The sequence below is a fragment of the Oculina patagonica genome, chromosome 2 (assembly GCF_052425735.1).
Source record: "Oculina patagonica isolate OP01 chromosome 2, crgOcupat, whole genome shotgun sequence".
Lineage (NCBI taxonomy): Eukaryota > Metazoa > Cnidaria > Anthozoa > Scleractinia > Oculinidae > Oculina > Oculina patagonica.
The window spans coordinates 44,413,852-44,434,185 of record NC_135759.1 but is presented as its reverse complement, the minus strand read 5'-3'; the positions used below and the strand labels follow the sequence as shown (position 1 = coordinate 44,434,185).

Sequence of the window (20,334 nt, the reverse complement as noted above, 5' to 3'; positions counted from 1 at the left end):
TCTCCAACAACTGATCTCTCACGGCGAATTCAAGTTCCTCAGGTCCATAGCTACAATGCCTTGCTTGTTTACGAAGTCTGAGCACGAATGAGTCGACATCTTCTCCCGGTTCTTGCTTTAGCTGGCGAAGAACATGCCTTTCGTACGCAGCATTTTCTTGCACTCGAAAATAAGCGTTCAGTGTTCGAACAGTTTGTAAATAAACATCATCATCTTGGCCTTCCGGAGCATTGATGTTTGCCAGATTCTCGAAAATATCCTGCACGCCAGAACCAGCTCGATAGAGTAATTCGTTCCTCTTTCTCGCGGCGTTTTGAAGATTTGCTTTCCCTTCGGCAAAATATGTAAACCATCGCAGCCAAACACGCCATCGCTCGCTCAATTCCGATTTCGAGCCCGAAATATCCATCGGTTGGATATTTGTCGCCGCCATACCACTAGAAAGGATTATTCTCGCAATCCTCGTCGCCAATGTAATGTCTGGACACCAGACAGGTCCTCGATGAAGGCGGATTCTCGCCAAGAAAACACACACACGTTTTCAAGCCGCCATCTTCCTTTATTGCACTACCCACAATGCCTTAGGGCTGGGCCTACACAGGCAACCCAGTTACAAACACACTACACCCCGAAACCAATGTTGCAAAATAGACAGCAACGGTAGGCATTGGTTTTTCAAGGTACACAACATTGTAATGGAGCGGGGGGGTAATTATTGATTTTTTTCCTCTTCCAAAGTGCCAAAAACGACGAGTGTCCCAAGAAAAGTGGCGTGAATTGTAGAATGCTGGGTAGAGGCAAACTTCTGAAAGAAACTAGAGGTGAGAGATGATTTGACGATGATTGGAACGCCAAAAGCATTTGTATCGAAACATGGTGGTTCATGAGTTAAGTTGTCTCTCTGGCCGTTCCGTGGATGGATTCCGAGACCTGCCAAGGCAATTTGGACAACTTTTGACTTCCAAAGAATTCGTTCGGTTGCTGGTACGATTGGGTGGCTCGATACTAAATAGAGGTGAGTGGACTTGCATTTCGCCGAAACGGCTGTATTACCCAGGCATTCCTTTCGGTCACCAATAAGGAAATTACAGGTTTGCAAGCATTGCTCTAATCGAATGGTAATTGCTTGGTCTGCTGAAAGATTGATGAGAAGTTTTCTGAGTGAACGGAAAGAAATAGGATTGAAGTTTGCTGCAAATGTACACTTTTGGATTCAGAATTATTTTTTCATTAAAAAAATTGGAGACAAAGATGTGCGTTTGTTGTTGTTGTCCCATTAAGTAGAAAACGGGCATTTTCGGATTTGCTGCAGAACAAACAACCATATACAACGGAAATCTGGAGCTGTAGTCAGTTAGTTGGCTTTTAAAGTTTCGAAAATTATCACTTTGCCATAACGAGGGCTCATTACTATCATGTGTCCAGATATGTGAAAGCTGCAGATTTTTTAATTACTGCTGGTATTTTCCACGCACATATGCGTTGTTAGGATCTAAAGAGTTAACTCTATTTCCCGTAGTGGACAGCAACGTCCGTGTTAAATGACATTGTGTTAATATCAAGGTGTTACCACTCACTTCGCAGCCAATCAGATAATTAAGCCAATATCTACTTTACAATAACTTTTTGTCTACGTTCAATTACGTCAGCAGTCGTTGACAAGCAACAGTGACAAGTTTGCTTTAAGGTAGAAAGGAAAAAAAGATAGCAAGAACAAATAAGAAAAAAAACATAAGTTTCTAATGCAGTGGAAGAAATGCCGCTAATCAGTAAGCTGTTTGGGAAAAACCAGGCGAGGCCGATCAAGTTTAGCATGAGAATGTTCACGTATAGTTAACTTAGCGTGAAAATGCGAATACATTGATAAAATATTTAAATTTCAAATATCAACTTCTTTGTCCAATATTTTTTTTAATATTGGACCAGGAACCGCGAACCACGTAATCCTTATCATTTCCATTTTCCGCTTATATCTATTAACATGTTTTTTTTTTTTTTAAGTTGTGCAATAACCTTCCGGGATCGTATTGGAAGAGTATCTGCCCTCGGTCTTTTCTGTATAGATCTTGCTTCGCTAGATAGGTCCGTCAATGTCAAGACCTCGGGACCGTATTCTCTCTCTCTCAGTAAAACCCTCACACTTGGTTAAGATGTCAATATATCAAGTGTAGCCTGAGGGGATATTAGCTCACAGTCACGATCTTGCTTGTTCGACTTGGTAAATGGAGCGCATAGTAGAGTTAGAACGCACGTAAATAATGGCTTTGTTTACATGACTTAATACAATGTAAAAGCTAACTTTTTGAAGTGATGTATTTTCAACGCTATAACTAATGAACACATTAATTTATATTTAACATTAAACCTTATAGATTTAAGTAAATACAGATTACTTCATAGAAAGTGCGCCGTAAGGATTTTCATTGACGAGTTACAAAACTTTGAAGGTCGGGACACACTATGCGACAGGTCGCTGTGACGAGTCGCTCCTTGTGTACTGCTTAAAAACAAATCGCTGCGACAAGGTGTTTGTTCGGTGCACAAACAGCGAATTTGGAAGGGTGGGAATAAAATAATAAAAAAATAAATATGTGTTTATAGTGGTCATGCACTTAGCTTCATATCTCAACGACATAGCTACTAGTTTACAGGCGTGCCACTGAAACGGAGGAAACAAATAATTTATAAATGAACATAACAGGGTTAAAAAATTCCAACTGGTAGGAGGCAGACCAGTTGGCTATATACAAAGCGTGGTCGAGGATTTGAAATCGGGACAACCGAGAAACAAATCCAGCTAGTGGCAAGGGCAGGCCTCGAACCGGTGACCTCCGGATTACAACACCAGCGCCGTAAACCACTCGGCCACGCTTGCCTCCTTAAATGTGAACTAGTTTTCCAATTCAATACGGCGAAAATACATGACGCTCAACGGTGTGGAAACAACGACTATTTCCTGAAGCGTGGCATTCTGTGCGAGATAGGAACGCTATAAACGAACACATAGCGCTACCAAACGTTTAAAATAGCATTAAGAATTTATAGACTCATTAAGAATGCTCTAGAGACTTTTGTTGCACTCGGAAAGTTCATTTAGTTTTTATCACACATTCGTTACATATTTTAACAGGACGCCGTTGAACGTTTGCATTTTTATCTTGCTGAAGAAGGCAACAGTAGTGGCCGAAACGTCCAAAAACAATATTTTTAGCCAGTGTCAACTTTTTAATTCGTTTTTTTACTAAATTTTTAACATGCCTGGCTACAACCCGAACATTTTTTACATGACGCTCTCTCATTGGTTAATTTATAATTTGTCGTAGCAACTTGTTGCAGCGATTTGTCGCAGACGAGTACACACGCTACGACAACGCTTCTATCGCTCATTTTGTCGCTGCGATGTGTCGCACGAATTCAAACCAGTTTGAATTCGTGCGACACATCGAAGCGACAAAATTTGTCGCAGCGACTGGTTTGTCGCAAGAATGCACCATGTCTCACGAGGCGACATGTCGCAGCAACAGGTCGCCACGACGTGTTGCAGCGACGTGTCGCCTAGTGTGTCCCGACCTTGAAACTCTGATTCAAGGTCGGGACACACTAGGCGACACGTCGCTACAAGACATCGCGGCGACATGTCGCCTCGTGTGACATGGTGCATTCTTGCGACAAACCAGTCGCTGCGACAAAATTTTGTCGCTGCGATGTGTCGCACGAATTCAAACTGGTTTGAATTCGTGCGACATATCGCAGCGACAAAATGAGCGATAGCAGCGCTGTCGCAGCGTGTGTACACGTCTGCGACAAATCGCTGCGACAAGTTGCTGCGACAGATTGTAAATTAACCAATGAGAGAGCGTCATGTATTTTCGCCGTTTTGAATTGGAAAACTAGTTCACATTCCCACCCTTCCAAATTCGCTGTTTGAGCTGTTCGTCGCAGCGACTTGTTTTTAAGCAGTACACACGGAGCGACTCGTCGGACTTGTCGCATAGTGTGTCCCGATCTTCACTCGTTCGTCGTGCTCAATCGCTCGTTTTTCAAAGTTTACAACTGGTGAAAAAAAATGCGTACAGAGCATTTTTTATTATGCTATTATTTCTTCTATTATATCAATCTCGAGCCCAGAGTGACCCCCGGCTCCGCGATCCGTCAGCAGTTGGTCAGCGGTAGGGTCGCCGGGACTCACTCTGGGAAACTGAATTTTAATTCAGTTGCCTACTGGTCCTTACAGAACAATAGAAATCAACACGGAAGTCTGAAAATCTTCCCCGGAAGTAAACCAAACCGGAAACCCTGGAAAAACATTTTTTGTTTTCCATGGTCAAATGTTCAGGTGTATCACCTTAATTTTGTAAAACACTTAAGAACTTGTCACATGGCGCTACATAAATGAAGTATTTTCTAATTCTACCATTCTTTTTTAACTCAAAAGATACCTTGAATAAAAAAGGACTTCCTTTAAACGTCAATTCTGAGCGGAGTTTTAAAACAACAACGAGGGCGTCACCAAGGACAAGGTCGATTGAAAACTCAATTTATAGTTGACTTACAAATCTCGCTAGAACTGCTGTTTTCTTTCAAATCTCTGTTACGGTTGAAAAACTGAATATCGCAGACAGTGCTCGATTCAAAATAATAACTGATAACGCAGAATTTGAACATAACGCGTTGTTGTTTTGCTGAAAAAAAGGAATTGTACAATTGTGTCCACGTGAACTGCGTGAATGTGTGCACGAGCTGAGTCGCCGAAATGCTAATTACACCTTTTGAATAGCTGATTGGTGTGGCCTTTAACGTCTTTATTAATATTACCGCCATTCGACGAGGAAAAAAATAATTTGCTCGAAAACATGCAATCTATCATGAAAAGATGCGCTGTCAGCGAGAAGCCTTTGAAATATACGAAAGTCGCCAAACAAAATGTTTTATCAACAGAACAATAGCTTGTCCGTGCGTTGTGCATTATGCAAATTTCTTTACTGTCGTCCGCAAAACAACAACGAACACATGCACACAGTCAGGCGCAATCTTGGAAGGCAAACAAGATCCAAGATCTTTAATTTAAAACCAATATAGCAGTATTCTCAAGAAAGAGACTAACGGAAATCAAAACACCAGACGCTCTTTTGTTGACTCTCTCTTTTGTTAACTGCAGAACGTTTTTAGATAGATAGATAGATAGTTTATTGATATTCTTACATGACAGTCTAAAAACTGAATTGCGTAAAAATTTACAGAGATAAATTATTAAAAATACAACTATTAAAATCTATTATAACTATATTTGTTACTTTTGTTGCTTCGATAAACAACAGTTCTGTCGATACTGTGTAAGAAATAGTTCAACTTTCTCGATTTACTTCCGCTCTGGGAAATTTACTTCCGCTTAGACCTGAGAGCATGCGCAATAAAAACCGGAAGACCAAGGTTCTACCTGAAATTGATCTGATCAATTCCAGTTTCCCAGAGTCCGTCCTGTACCGCTGACCGACATAGACGGACTCTGGGCTCGAGATTGCTATTATATATAAATGAGTATTTAAATAGTGTGAACTTTGCAATGTTTTTTCTCTTTTTAAAGTTTGTCATATTATAGCCAAACGCAGCGCGAGGATAAATAAAACTGCACAGTGTGCATGGCTGCAAAAAAAATACGGGCGACAAACTCCTTCGGGAAAAGAGTCGATTAATTAAACAATGATTAAGGTCGCGCGGGACCCTTGCTTATTGCCAACGAGACAGCCGAGCCAAGAGGTGAGGCTGTCGAGGCGGCAGAATCATAGAGCCGTGTGCGTATGAGTGTATAGGCAGAGAAAATCTTACGTTCTGCGTAAGGGACTTATTTTTTTACCATATTTGGGTCTAAGTAAACCCCATATTTGGGTTGTATTGTTCTTCCCAACTGGTTCCCAGTCTCTCACTCCTTGCTAGAGAGCAAATGACCAAAATGGCGTCCACGCGGCTCGCTGTTAAAATTTTCAATGTGGTCATTCATCCCTTTACCGATAAATACACCTTTAGGGAATTATAAATCGAAAGAGAATACCCTACAGAATATTCGACCGCCGAAAAAAATGAACATCAAGGTCTTCAAAGCGATGAAATAATCTTTCGACTTTGGAGTCCTTTGATTTACGATCGAAGAGAGACATGAAAATCAAAAGCGGACTGTTGACTTCAAATAGAGTTTTCTTGACTTATGAGAATGCTGAAGTCGGGTAAATGCTTCCTTTTAGTGTTGATTGTGTTTATAGTAATTGTTTGACCGATGATTTATTCCAAATCAAATACCGTTTATATTTTATTTGGCACGCATTTTCGCTCCGCGTAGGAATAAACATCAATACAAAGCGACGCTCACTAAAATTACTGCATGTCATACACACAAGAAAGTCAAAAGTTTTTTGCTTCTAACGGCAAATGTAATGTTAAATTGAATAAACATTTTGTCTCCAGACAATCCTTGACCGTTCAAGTTTTGTTTTCTGTTCAAATTTTTCAAGTTTTGGGTAACTGAACATGACACTTCGCGTGTAAAACTGAAATCTGATCTGTGCATTACTGTCTCTGATTACTGAAAATTATTTTTAAAAAAGCATCTTAGCAGTTTTGATTTTGGGATTTGATTTATAAGAAGTTCTTTAAATGCAACTATCCCATTTGTGGACAGAAACATTTTAACCATCGCGTGTTGTATTTAAAAAAACAGTAATTAAACCTCATTTATTTCCTACATTTTGTGACATTTTAACGTTGAAAAGAAAGATTTGTCAAGAGTTATCAATCTGTCAAACCCGTAGCCTGCGTAGCAGACATCTGTGTACGTTTTTTAGTGTGTTTAAAAGAGTGCGCGATCGCGAGAATACGCGCGCTGGAAACTACGGTGCCTGCCACGCAGCCTATCAAGCCTGTGTCATTTATAAACACCAGGGAAATAGCACTTTTTCGCATATTACCTAAAATACAATTTACCATATCAGTGGTCATTTCAAATATAGTTCTATCAAAAACCATTCAATATTTGTTCTTATGAACAAACATGAGTATTTCGCTCGTTGGCACTTACCGATAGGTACAACTAGTTATATTAATAAATTCATTAGCCAAATTTCTTGACGGAGTGCTATGTTGTAAAGCTTTAATTCACTACATTTGAAACATCGATTCCCCTAAAATTTAACAAGGATATTCGGGGATGATGGAATTACATCATGATTGTCCTCTTACTCAGAGATATACGTTGTCTGTGATGTTACAAGCCCTTAAAAGTTTAACTGCAGATAATGCGATTTTGTGTCCAAGTTTTCAGCTAGAACAGCGTACCAAATTAAGTGATTATATAACCTAGTGATAAATCATAACCTCTTTTGTGCTATGACTAGAACGAAATTTTCGATTTCACAAACTGCTACACTGAGTTTATGGCTTCTAAGAGAACAAAAATGTTAAATCTAAACTTTGAAACGTACTATCTTCATTTTGAGTAGGAAATTTAAAAATTCGCTCTAGTCATACCACAATAGAGTACACCAAGTTTATGTTTCTGGCGAATCAACTCTTGAAATTCTATATCGGCGGAGAAAACTTGGACACAAAATTGCAGGTTTTGAGGCTTCCGGAGACCTTCCGAGTCAATGTTCACAACAACGTGTGATATATTCAAAGCTGTACAAAAGAGTTTAAAAACATTCTCATGAATATTTCGTTTGTTGTCGGCTTCAGTCGTCCGGCAGTTCGTGCATACTCTTTAAATAAATACATACTAATGATTGCAAGGGTCCTGCGCGACCTTAAGGCTTAAAACCACATTCAAACATGCATTATACAGTTGGTGGTGCTCCCAATAGTGCCTTCCTTCTGTCGACTTGCTTTCCATGAAGGTTTCTAAACGGATTAGTTCTTCTAAGAAACGTGAAGAAGTGTGCCCATGTTTTAAAACATAAACTGCTGTCGAAAGCATTATTTGCTGCTCATTGTTTTCTCAGCCTCGTTGAAAACCATTTGAATTTTCGCTCTCTGATCGCTGGGGTCGCTCTATTCTTGGTTTTGATTGACAATTTTTTTTCACATATGGAATAATTTCTCTTGATGGAGAATTAAAGCTATACGCAAAGGTGACTTGCAATATTCACATGTGAAGTATGGCAAATATAGAGTTCTATTTGCAAAGCATATTTACCTTACATTCTTGTTTTGTATATAACAAGAAACTTCAAGCAGATTATTAAAAGGCAAGGCGCCGCACAGTAAAAAATCTTTAGAAAAGCAGTCACTTGAGATCACACAAGTCGTACCACCGAAAATCCTTCTCACGCATTCAAATATTTACTTTGTTCCGAATGTTGAATTAGATAAACCCAAACCAGTCTTTAAAAAGAAGTCAATTTCACGCAAAAATAAAAAGTAGACTAAGGCCATCCCGTTGTATTTCTCCGTTTCACCGTTGAGCGTCGCCCGACGCCGGACTGAAGTCCGAGATTTGCACCAGTGAGTCACACTTGCAACTATTTGTTTTGTTCCGAATCTTAAAAAAAAGACACTCAAACCACTTGAAAGGCATAAATTCATTTCGGTCAAAATTTAAGAAGCTTAGAACCAAGTTCTTGAAGTAGTTTAACTCGGTGCTATTTTGCTCGAAAAACACAAACATCCGCGGCATGTAACAACTTGCGTGATTCATAGGAAGTAAATAGAGCATACTGACTGCGCGATTCAGCAGGTAATTCCCCTGGCACGATGACGTGTGTCCAGTGCCTTGACATATTCTTGCCAGGTTTGCAATTTCTGTTTCAATTCTTCAAATAAACTCAAAACAAAAAGTGGAATATCCAGAGAACAAGTCGTTCTTTTGCAATAATCAGCACGTTTCGGTTAAATTGTACTCTCTCCGAGCCAAACGCTTGAAAGACACACAAAAAAATGTTTCACACAAACAGAGCGCAGAGTATTGGCAAATATTTTTAAAATAGGTGAATGATTATTTCTGTCTAAAGGCAAACGATCTCGTGGGTCTGACGTAGTGGTTTCTTTAAATAGCTTGGACATGTTGAAGCGGTCTTCGGTTTTGCAATATGATTATTCAGTCCTCCCGTGGGGTAAACCACTCGAATGACACGAGAAAATACATTTCACACTAAACAGAGAGCAAACGAGTGATCGCCAGTAAACAAATCTTGCGTGACCGTGACCAAAAAGTCGGCTGGGCCGCGTGGGACTGGAGCGATTTACTGACAAAAAAAACGACAAAAAAATGCCGAACAAATTATGAACCGGCTGCGCCCGGTTAACAAACATCATATCGCTTCTAGAATATCAGATATGTTTTCAGTCTGATTATTATTTCTGAACTTACTTCTGTTTTCTTCTTCCAAGTTAAGCTGTTACTCTAACTTTGGGGTGAAGGGATTATTTAACATAAGGGATTTTACATCTCTTTCGAAACCAAAATAAATATTGTCAACATCGAAATTTTGTTCTTTATTGCTCCTGTAGTTACAGCTGAATACAAGAACATACAATCATTGTTAAGACATTCTCAGTCATGGTTACAGAGACTGTCCTCGCAGCATGTTAGTTCACATTCACCGCCGATATGCTCCTCGCAGTAGCCTGGAGTCTGGTATTTCTGGCAGTCGGCGTCAGTAAGGCATCCTTTACCGAAGGCTTCTATTCCTTGTACTGATGCGGAAATTTTTCCGCAACGATTTTCCTCTTCAGAGCAGACCTTCTCAGTTTGGCTTTCAATGCAATCATGCATAGACGTGTAACTCACGCACGAAAAGCAAGACAGAGATCCTATGGTTCCCTCTGTTTAAAAATAAATAATAAATAAATAAATATTCTTGAAAAACAAAATGACCGTTAAATGATAGTTCCCATTAAAACTGTATGTTTTAGTTTATCCATACAAAATAAAAATGCAAGGTGCAGATATCAAGAAATAAATGAATAAATAAAAAAAATTTATAAATATTCTTAAAAAAAGTGACCGTTGCATGATAGTTTCCATTTTAACTACAATAGATATGAACTGAGTCTCCCTCTGAGGTGGCCGGTTTCTTAATCGATTAACGTAAAAATGCTCCTAGTTTTGGTGCAAAAAAAGGAGAAGACATTTTCGTCTAACGATCTCCTCTAAAAAACATAATAATCCAACAATTATTATTATCAATTATTAATATTATTAAATCCAAAAGTGACTGTAGAGATTTTCATCTAGGCAACATTGTTTCCTGTTGTTTTTGATAAGTTCCAATCGCATCTAGTGCCAACGTCTGAACCAAAAATCCTAATATGGAAAATCAAGAGCATATCTGTAACTTCAATAACGTAAATATCTTTGAATCTGTCTCTTACCAGCGTTAATGATCAGCAAGATGCTTAAAGAAAGAAGTAGTGCAACAAACTTCATGATGGCTACAGCTTTCCTCTCTCTTCGGTCTCGAAGATAAAGTCAAATGAACTTAAACTTATTTTCTGATCAGGCTTTATTCCTTCATTTGATTGAACAGCTGAAGAAGTTAATTGGCATGCACGACAACTTAAGTGACTTAATTTTAATTTCGCAGCAATTAGTTTATTAAAACTTCCGAAAAATAGGATTCAGTTACGTTAAACGGACAAACAACAAAACAGTCCAGTGCTGTCTTACACTACCTTTGGATCTCTATAAAAAAAGGGTTTATCAAGTCTTCTATCTTTTGTCACAGTTAAGATTAAAAAGGATTTCGATAAAGAAATTTTGATTACCGAAAGTACTCGGTCTCCTGTAGAAAAAAAAACAGCAAAGCTAAAATTCTAGAAAGTCTGACATAATTTAACCAGAACTAAAAATGTATTTGGTCAGCTGTTAAGCAACAAGAACATGCATCTTCTTGTAGCAACAGTTGCCATGAACTGCGACAACATGACGTTTGTGTTTGAAAATCAAACACCACTTTATACCTGTGCAAATTTAAAATTATTGCCACTAATGGATTTATGCTCTACATTACGCAAAAAGCACTTTCATAGTAAAATATTTTACTAAAACTCGAGAATGTCTGATAAACCAGCACGTATAAAGTTTTTCGTCAGCTGTTAGGCACTTGACGTATTCGACAAAATGCGTATAATTCAGGCAAGTATCACTTCACGCTGTGAAAATTATAAAAATTGCTATAATGCAAATTATTAAATACTGCCAACAATGGGTCTGTGTTAGACATTATACGCTCACAGTACTTGTGATAGCTATTTTCCAAATAAAAAAGGTAATATGCTTAACACGTTCAATTTATGTCTAGGAAATAAAGAGCATTTATAATTTAACTAATTAAGTACAACTGGAAAAAGCTTATTTAAAAAAAAAAACAAAAACACCAACCGGGAGTGAAATGAATAAAAATACAAATCAAACAATAATAAAAGCATCTAAAGTTGTTATTAATTACTTAATAAAAGCATCTAGAATTGTTATTATAAACTTAATTGCTGCTTTTGTACTTCGGATATCATTCACAAATAGAACGCAGTGACATTTAAAAATAACAGAGGGTCAATTAAGGGCATTAGAGCGAAAGAGCATAAAAGAATATTATTCAAGCCTCATGAAATAATATACAAAAGAATAACACAATCAACAAAATCAATAATCAACAAAATTGTGAATATTTTGGAGTTTCTACAAATAACCAGTCTTCCATGAAACTCTTCTAGTTTAGTTCCTAAACGGTATTTTAATTATTCACTATCACTTCTAATTGTACTAAGCTTTTGCGAGATTATAAATTAAACAAAATGTATTTATTCACAGAAGTGAAAATAGACTACAAAAGCAAGAAATAAGGCGCCTGCTTGTAGGAAGATTGTCATCCTCAATACTGAACCACAAAAACATAAAGTAGAATTCCAATTTCACGAAACTCCAAGGAAAACGAAAATTGGTTAGAGAAAAGAGGGAAAAATGAATTTCAGACTTAATGCGGCAAATCAAATGGAAACGACTTTTGACGTTATTTATTTAGAGTTTTTTGTAGCATGCACAAAACCATGAGACCACACCATCCCTTAGTAAGCAGAATTTTTTCGATTTATACAAATACTCAGGAAAAGAAAGCTACAATAGGACAGGGGGAAAGGTGTGGATGTGGCTGTGGGTGTGTGGTGGGGGACCCTCCAACCACGGTCAGCTATTCCTCATACAAACTAACGATTAGTTTATGTTTATAGTATTTTGAATAGACCTTACTAAACTGCACATGCTTGCTGATGTAAACACTTGGCCCTTCCCCGATTTAACCGTGTAAATTTTTTGTAGCGCAGTGCTGTGTTTCTAAATTCCAACTTTGTGATACGCCGAGGAAGAATAATGACGTCTAGCTCGGGGGAAAGGAAATTTAAAATGTTTGGGATTGAGAAAATGAAATTCCTGCCGTAATGGTTTTGAAAACCAAACTGATCTTTTTAAGAAGATATACTAAAAGCTTCATGGTGAGGAAAATCCTATTCCTAAGCTAGCCAGAATATGGGAAGCCTGGGATTTTGTTTGTGCGCTCTTGTCGTAATTTGTCCAAAAATTGCATATTTTTCGAGATGTTTCCTGTGAAATGTTTTCATTGTTCGACTGAATAAACATCTTACGACGGGGGAAATAACTTAATTTACATTTTTAAACATCACTAAAACGTTATTTAATTGTAATTGCCAGCAATTGGTCTAAAGCACTTTTCCAAAAATGTTTAGTCAACTATGAAAGATAAACAGAAGCTGTTTAAGCAAGGAATTTGTATGGGTAATCAAATGGTGACGAGTGAAATTAGGAAATAATTTCACGCGCATTTTGTCAAAATTCTAATAATTTCCCGAGCCTTTAGGCTCGGGAAATTATAAGAATTTTGACAAAATGCAAGTGAAATTATCTCCTAATTTCACGAGTATAACATTTGATTTCATATTAATATTATAGGTGACAAATTACGCTTGGAATCTTAGGTTTACATGCATCGCGAACTCCGAGCGTGAAAAGTTGAAAGCATACATTTTGCTTAAGTTCGCAAGTTTTTTAGTCTTTGAAGAAAACCTTTGTTCGACTCCTTTCTGCTGTTGACAAAAAGTTTCAAATATAGCTGGCTAAGATAAAATTCAAGCGAAAATGTACAAAGTTTAAGCTTTAAAACGTCTTTTATCCCGGACGCCATCTTGCCGCTAACTACGTTGCCATGGCAATTTTATAATTTCACATGTGAAATTATAAATTAACGTTAAAATTTCGCGCCAAAATTAAGGAGTAATTTGTCACCTATGATATTATAATGTTAATAATAGCATGGTTTTCTAAATGTTGACTTGAAGCTTTTCACAGTTTTACGATTAGTAAATTTGTAATACCTAAAACACATTTCTCAGTCTCCTGACCCTTTCCTTACGTTTGAGAGCAAAAGAAAAAAACAACAACAACAACAACAACAACAAAAAACGACTATCGGAATGGAAAATCACAACAATTTAATATAACACCACATGCGCTTGTTCCATTGAGGCCTTTGATTGGCAATACAAGTATCTACATGCAGACTGATTTTAATTGCCTTTTGTAGCTATAGACATAACAACATTTTTTCTTGCTAGAAAGACAAACAACGCTCCATAATTGGCCATTAACGGTCATATTAAAAATTTTCAAGAACGTCAAGAAATTTCTCGAACTCAGTTTTTACACACCAAAGGCTACTGTCCCCCCCCTTCAAAATAATTTAATATACGTCAGGCAAGGAAGTCGGCCATTAACTACAACAATCAAAAGTTGATAAATAATGTTCCGGGTACTTAAAGATGATTTCCAGTCCGTACTGCGCAGACTCGGGGTTTGTTTACGTTTTTGTTTTGAATTCGTTGAAACGTTACACTTCGGTGACAGCATACATGACGTTTTTTAGTCCGCCATTACAGTTCGTTTCGTTCAAGAAGTTCCGATGAGCTAAAACGTCGGTTTGAAATAGCGTCAAGGTTCTTCTACTCATTATTATTTGTTCTGCAAGGATATCTGGCGTTAATAATGAAGAAAAAGGTAAGTTTGTCGCGGAATTTTTAGTTTTGCTTGTAAACATTCCCTTCGTGTGGGCTCACATAAACATTGCAGCCGAGATTGCGCAGTACGGACTGGAATTCATCTTTAAAGGAAAAACAAACAAGGATTGAATTATATAAAAGTTTTATATTTCTTTTAAACTAAGACTAAGTGATCGCCGTAATGGTTTAGATGTCGTACACCTTAGGGACAATATTCAAAAATGGTAAAAACGAAAAGCACAAAACGAGGTTGTTCTAAGATAAAGAAACGATCCAATTTGAATAAATTTGTGCAAGTTCTTTTAATAAGCTTAACTCCCTACCCTGCTTTTTGGATAATATTTTATTAAACGTTCAGTAAGACCCATAAAGAAAGTCATTAAGGAATTAACATTCAATCTTCTTAATGTAATAACCATTAAAATGTCCAAAGATGCCATTGGAACGGTTTCATCTTCTCTTAAAGTTATTGGTGGTGGAAAATATAAGATCTTTAACAAATGTTCCCGATTGTTTTTGTAGCAGAGTATCGTACTTGTAAAATCAAAAGGAACAAGACTTTTATAGGATTTCTCTTGCTTGCAGAAATTAAGAATCATCTTCTCGCTGTTTTCAAGCTAAGATAATCAAAATTAGTGCACTCTGTTGACACTGAATTGTTCTTCTATCAGATGCGTTGATGTATCTGACAACTTTAACCAACTACAAAATAATTATGTTATGTCAAAGAAAAGTGATTATAACCTTGTCATTAAATTGGTCAGATTTATTTGGACGCAAATGCTTTCCAAAATTAACTAACAAGTTAAATATATTTCAGGGAGGAAGAAAAGGAGAACCTGGTGGGATCCGAGCGCTCTAACCACTGCGCAATCCATGCTTAATGATTACAAGATGACACTCAACGCTTACAAAGAATGCCATTTCATTACAGAATCGTCTAATACACAGAGGCGCGGCGCCTAACACAGAACAAAAAGGGGCTTATATATATTGCCCAATTTAGTCCATAGGGAACACTTGGTCTTTAATTAACCTGTTTTCTTCTTGCATTGTATATTTACACACCCTCTTAACGATCTCTTCTTTCCCAAAAAGAATTGGTTGAAGTTTCAGGACATTCGAATTCTTATATTAATCAGGATTGTTATTTTTGGTGTTTCGTGGAGCACCATATAAACAGTAGAGAGATAATAATGGGGCGGGTAAGAAGAATTTCTGTGCGATGTGGAAAAAATATAAAAACACAAGAGCAAACGGAGATATTAATGGTACGCGGTTTGTTCTAACTCCTGACTTTCCAAAAAAATTAGTAATGAAAACTTCATCCATGTTTAGGTACGGGACAATCTGGCTTAACAATTCCAGACGTTCTTTATGGGCCTATATTTTGCAATTTTTCTTTTTGAGCAGGCAGAACGCTATTTTAAAATGTTTTCTAAGACCAATTTTTTTTTTTTTTTTTTTTTTTTTTAAAAAAACATCAATGACACAGGAAGAACATAGAAAACAACATAGTTTGTTTTTGACTGATTTTAATTCCCATTAAAGTTTAACCCGTTTTTTTACAACTGAGATGCAAGCCGTTTTAACGGGCACCTACAGAGCTATACTCTGCGTTGCAGAAGTCTCCGTCACAGCAGGATAATTCGCATGCAAATCCTCCCTCTTCATTGAATCCGTCTTTACATAACGTCGAGCAAATCCCTTCCGGTATGCAATCCTTTCTGAAGAGTGACATGTCTTCTCGATGGGCGCTCATAATTCCACAGCGGTTCTCTCCGGGCGAACACTGCCGATCCTCCTCATGCGCAATGCAGTCTTCCATTGACGTTGAGCTAAGACACTTTTTACATGACAATGCCTCTGCGGAACTTCCTAAAAGTCATCACACGGGGTGCGAAAAAAAATTTCCTTATGCTCTGTTTGTAATATTATAACAACACTAGTTTAAAATAAGAAACAAGCTAGCCCGATTTCTATAGGAGCAATAGGTAACGAAGAGCCGCCAACTTGACTTTCGCGCTTAGAATACGCGCGAGGGCGAGCAGTCTAATTGTTTCAGTAAGTAATACAAAAACGTCAGCAACATGAAACAGTTTTTTGGCGAACTTCATTTAAAGTGCGCCAAAAAAAACAGCTAACCGAAAGCCAGGTAGTACATTGCGTCACTCTAATTGACCAATCAGGTAGCAGTCATAAAACAGCCTTCTTGTGGACTGGTGAGGAAAATACCCGTGTTTGGGGTTGGGGTGGAGGGGGGGGGGGGGGATGCCGCCCTGCCCTTGTTTTTGCAATTGACACTTTTTTCCACATTTTAATAAAAATCCGCTACATCGTGATGTTTGGGGCAGTAGAGTTCATTCTTAAAATAATCTATGCATAATTTTGTTATTTTTACTATTGATTGAAATATTTCTATTGTGTGTAAAATCGAGTTCTGATGCATATCGCGAGGTCTACTTATTTTTACTTACCTTCGCCATCGCCCTCGTCATTGCACAAGTCAGTTGAACAGCATTTAATATCACATTCATATCCTTCTTGGTTACAGACATCAGGAAGGCTTCCCGTGCACATATCGTCTGTCAAGCAACCTTTTTTAAAGAAAGAATCAGTTATTCGCGAATAAAGGGAGAAAAAAGGACTAAGAGGTTGCATTGCATTACCGTATTTAATCTAATAAGCGCCTTCCCCGAATAAGCGCCGCATTCGGGACAAAAAAGTTAATACGCGCCGCCCCCGAATAAGCGCCGCAGTCCCGATACGGCGCTCGTTCGAGGAATTCCGTATAACAGCACTTCAAATCAACTCTAAAACAAACTTGGACATTTCTTTCCATCAAAAGCAATGTTTTGCTGTTCAAAGTGATTGTTTAACTGCTCGCCCATTAGTTTTCTATCCAATATTCTTACAATACGTAGTTCTCTAAATGTTTTGAAGGACGCGAACTTTGCCAGGACAGCTAGCTCCATTTTTTTCTTCAGCAAGACAGGAATACCGACAATCAAAAGTCGCTATTTTCAATTACTGTAAAAGATTAGATTCTTGGTGGCGTCCACATTATAAAAAAGCACCGCCCTCAAATAAGCGGCGCACTTGAGGCACGAAAAATTTAACTACTACTTAACTATAATTTCATAATTATCTTCATTCATGTGCTTGTATTACGATATAGCAGTGAATTTTACGTGGTTGTTCATAGCTGGTAAACTTTAAAGAAGCAAACCTTTCACAAACGCTGTGGATGACACGCCGCCGCTTTCATACGTGACTCCCACAGTGCCGCACTTGGTGAGAACAGAGGGACATGTGACCTGGGTCTGCTGCGCTGTACACTGAGCTAAAGATGAAGAAGCCGTGCACATATTGCACTTCAAGGTGTTGACTGGTTGGGGATGCGAAAGAAAAAAATAAAAGCATAAAAAGCTTCAACTTTAAAAGACAGACTAAGAAAATTAATCAAGTGCGTATAGAAAGACAAGGGGAAGGGGAAACGCAACGGTGGAAGTGAGCACACCTGACTTCGTGTGCTCTTAAAATACCGACTAGTAATTGCTACGATTTTCAACTACAGCGCGTTTCTGCTTAAAATTTTTACCTCTCAACGCTCCAAAGAGTATTGCAACCAAAGGAACAACCACAAACTTCATGATGAATGCGTTGATCGTATCTGGCACTTTCAGTCAACTGCAAATTATGTTCCGTTTAAAGCAAGGTGACTTTTATTGTGTCATTTGTTTGATCAGCTTGATTTGGCCGCAAGTGCTTTCAAAAATTAACTTAAAGGCGAAATATATTGTTACTCAATCTAATTGACAGTAGCTATCGATAAAAACTATTTCTGAAGAACAATGACTGTCTGCAATATCTTTTTTATCGTAGCTGGAACCACTAGGTAAACTGGTTACATCCCATTTATTTGTTAATTAAGATTTTATATGTTTTAATGAAGGGTTCTCTGGCGAAAATAACTGGGTTAGTAAAGACGTTTGCATAAAAATCAAAACAATAAAAACAATAATTATTTCTTGACTAAGAAAAAGGAGAACATTAACAAAATGCTTAATGGACGTAATTAGCCGGGAAGTTCATTTTACATACTGTAGAGAGCAATTTTGAGAATCTGTAAAAAAAAACCACTGGGTTAATTTTATACAAGAAAAAATTTTAAAATGTTCATGGAATTAAATGAGAAGTATCAAAACCATTTTTGCAAACCGGCATCGACAGTAACACTCTGTTTTTAAACTATCTCGCAGGTCAGTGTATCCAGAAACAAACGTCTGTCTCTTAGTAACACGTCAAATTGAAAAGCACTCAATTAAAAGGTTGTTCCACGGGCACTCGGCTTACTACTATAATTTTAAAGTTAATTAAAGTTCAAGATAAACACATTTTGTTTACTGAAATGCTTTATATTTACTAGCACTTACGTTTTTTTGTTTTCACAGCTTTTCTAACGCGAAAAAGGTGTAAATAATCCTCAGAAAAAATATATTGGATGAAAAGCTTCTTCTACCGCGGCAGTGTGTTATTGTTTAAGAACTGTTTAAATAAAACTACAAGTCTTTAGATTTTAATCAACTGGTTAAACCATTTTAAAATGAGTTGTGGCACTCTGGGTTAAGAATGTCACTTTAGACAATGTAACATTAATACCTTGTTGTTGTTTGAATTTTAGAACTACGTTCAATTTTAAAACAAAAAAAAATTAAAAAGGGGTTGAGGATTCGGAATAACATTTTTAAATGTTACTAAAATATGTATTTTATTTTCAAAGGGCGTGTTTTTGAAGAAAAAAAAGCGGTTTTGTGAGTTCCAACAATTTGTAGATTTTTGCAAGGGCTTTTAAACAACATTTTATTGTACTTAATTAATAACCATTAAAGGTATCGAATGATCTTTGCGAGCATGCGAACACAGCGTTTTTCTTTACGAGCACCAGCATTGACAAAAGTTAGCCTTGCATTAACAAAAAACTACCTTCACTTGAAACCGAGAATGCGAGCACTTGTAAAAATTTGCGAGCATTCTGAGCAGAAGCGTAATTTTGAAAGCACTGCAAATTTTTGAGGGGCCATTCATGACTGCTACCATTATAACGTTTAAGAACACAATGTCCCGTCGATGAAATATACAGTTAGTAAAGGGCAATTCATCATCATTATCATCATCATAAACTTAATTTAAGCTCGAATTTCAGAGTAGCTTGACAAGCTAATATTTCCGAGAACAAAATATTTGACAACGAAAAATTAAAAATAGAAATTGCTATTTATATATTAACAATTGACTTATATTAACTAATTATAAAATTGTCATTTACATGTTTCGTGAATTGGCTTTGCTGATGTGCTTTTTGAAGTCTGAGAAGTTACATCAAATTGGGTAGGGATTTCCGCATTCCGAAAATCAAAATTTCGCATTGTTAGGCGAATTTGTTGATAAGGAACCAAATAAACATTTCTGAGGTTTTAAAGTAATTTGACCTTGCTTATATCGCGGAGATATTGCAAGCTAAAAAATGCTTACTTTTAGCCTTCATAATCGTAGAGCACTCGGGAAAATTGTCGGAAGTAAAAAAATATGACGTCATCATTGGTGTTCTGTAACATTGCGGGACATTTAAAGTTTTTTAGTTATAAAGCTCACCTGAGAGGAACATCATGGTGTTTTGTGCTTTAATGAACTGCACAAATAATTCGTAGCGGAAAGAAAATAAGTTTTAGTTCAAATAAATCCATAGGGCTAGAAAACAATCGCTTTAAAAAAAAGACAAGCATTTGAGCCAAACAAGAATTAACACTCACATCTGTTCGGCTTAACCGAGTGTTTAAAATAAAATCTGCCTGTACGAAGGTCTTTGGGTTCTGCCTTCATACCGCGAAGATTCCAACTCAAAGAGGATGCTGTGTCAACTTCTTTTGGCCGGAAAAGGAAAGCCTGGGAAGGATGTTCGCTAAAGTACAGATACTCCCTTTCCGTCAAGCTTTTGCCAAACGAAGGAAGTTGGAGAAATTACTCTGCATCTTTTAAAATCTACCAAGAACTAGCTAAAATGTTTGTTAGATTATTAGCACTTTCAGTTTGTTTCGCTTGCCAAGTACAAAGAATTTCAATTCGTTAGTTTAATATCCTTAACAAATAATTAGCTTCCAAGTGCACGTGTTTTTTCACATGTACAAAATTACGCTTCTGAAGTTGTATTTATGTTGGGTTTACAATAGACTCTCGCGCAGTCGTTTTTAAAAATAACTGCGTGAAAGGCTAGAATTACAA

The 20,334-nt window shown here is 37.3% G+C and overlaps 2 protein-coding genes across 2 annotated transcripts; both read right to left on the bottom strand.

The window, feature by feature from the left end:
* Nucleotides 1-9,456: 9,456 nt before the first annotated feature.
* LOC144644834 (uncharacterized) lies at nucleotides 9,457-10,485 on the bottom strand. The gene is made up of 2 exons (XM_078504390.1): nucleotides 10,360-10,485; nucleotides 9,457-9,810 (listed from the first exon to the last, which is right to left on the bottom strand). The coding sequence occupies exons 1-2, from the start codon at nucleotides 10,412-10,414 to the stop codon at nucleotides 9,539-9,541; spliced, it is 327 nt and encodes a 108-aa protein (XP_078360516.1). The 5' UTR covers nucleotides 10,415-10,485; the 3' UTR covers nucleotides 9,457-9,538.
* Nucleotides 10,486-15,570: 5,085 nt separating this feature from the next.
* On the bottom strand, nucleotides 15,571-17,758 carry LOC144644815 (uncharacterized). The gene is made up of 4 exons (XM_078504367.1): nucleotides 17,654-17,758; nucleotides 17,282-17,440; nucleotides 16,530-16,649; nucleotides 15,571-15,930 (listed from the first exon to the last, which is right to left on the bottom strand). The coding sequence occupies exons 1-4, from the start codon at nucleotides 17,703-17,705 to the stop codon at nucleotides 15,641-15,643; spliced, it is 621 nt and encodes a 206-aa protein (XP_078360493.1). The 5' UTR covers nucleotides 17,706-17,758; the 3' UTR covers nucleotides 15,571-15,640.
* Between the last annotated feature and the right edge of the window lie 2,576 nt (nucleotides 17,759-20,334).

Excerpts from the sequence above, each read along its gene's own strand:
- LOC144644815 (XM_078504367.1), bottom strand. The coding sequence starts at position 17,705 with ATGAAGTTTGTGGTTGTTCCTTTGGTTGCAATACTCTTTGGAGCGTTG. Across the intron at positions 16,650-17,281 it reads ATCCACAGCGTTTGTGAAAG|GTTGCTTGACAGACGATATG; the intron begins GTTTGCTTCTTT and ends TCTTTAAAAAAG. Across the intron at positions 15,931-16,529 it reads TGACGAGGGCGATGGCGAAG|GAAGTTCCGCAGAGGCATTG; the intron begins GTAAGTAAAAAT and ends GATGACTTTTAG.
- LOC144644834 (XM_078504390.1), bottom strand. The coding sequence starts at position 10,414 with ATGAAGTTTGTTGCACTACTTCTTTCTTTAAGCATCTTGCTGATCATT. Across the intron at positions 9,811-10,359 it reads CTTGCTGATCATTAACGCTG|AGGGAACCATAGGATCTCTG; the intron begins GTAAGAGACAGA and ends ATTTTTAAACAG.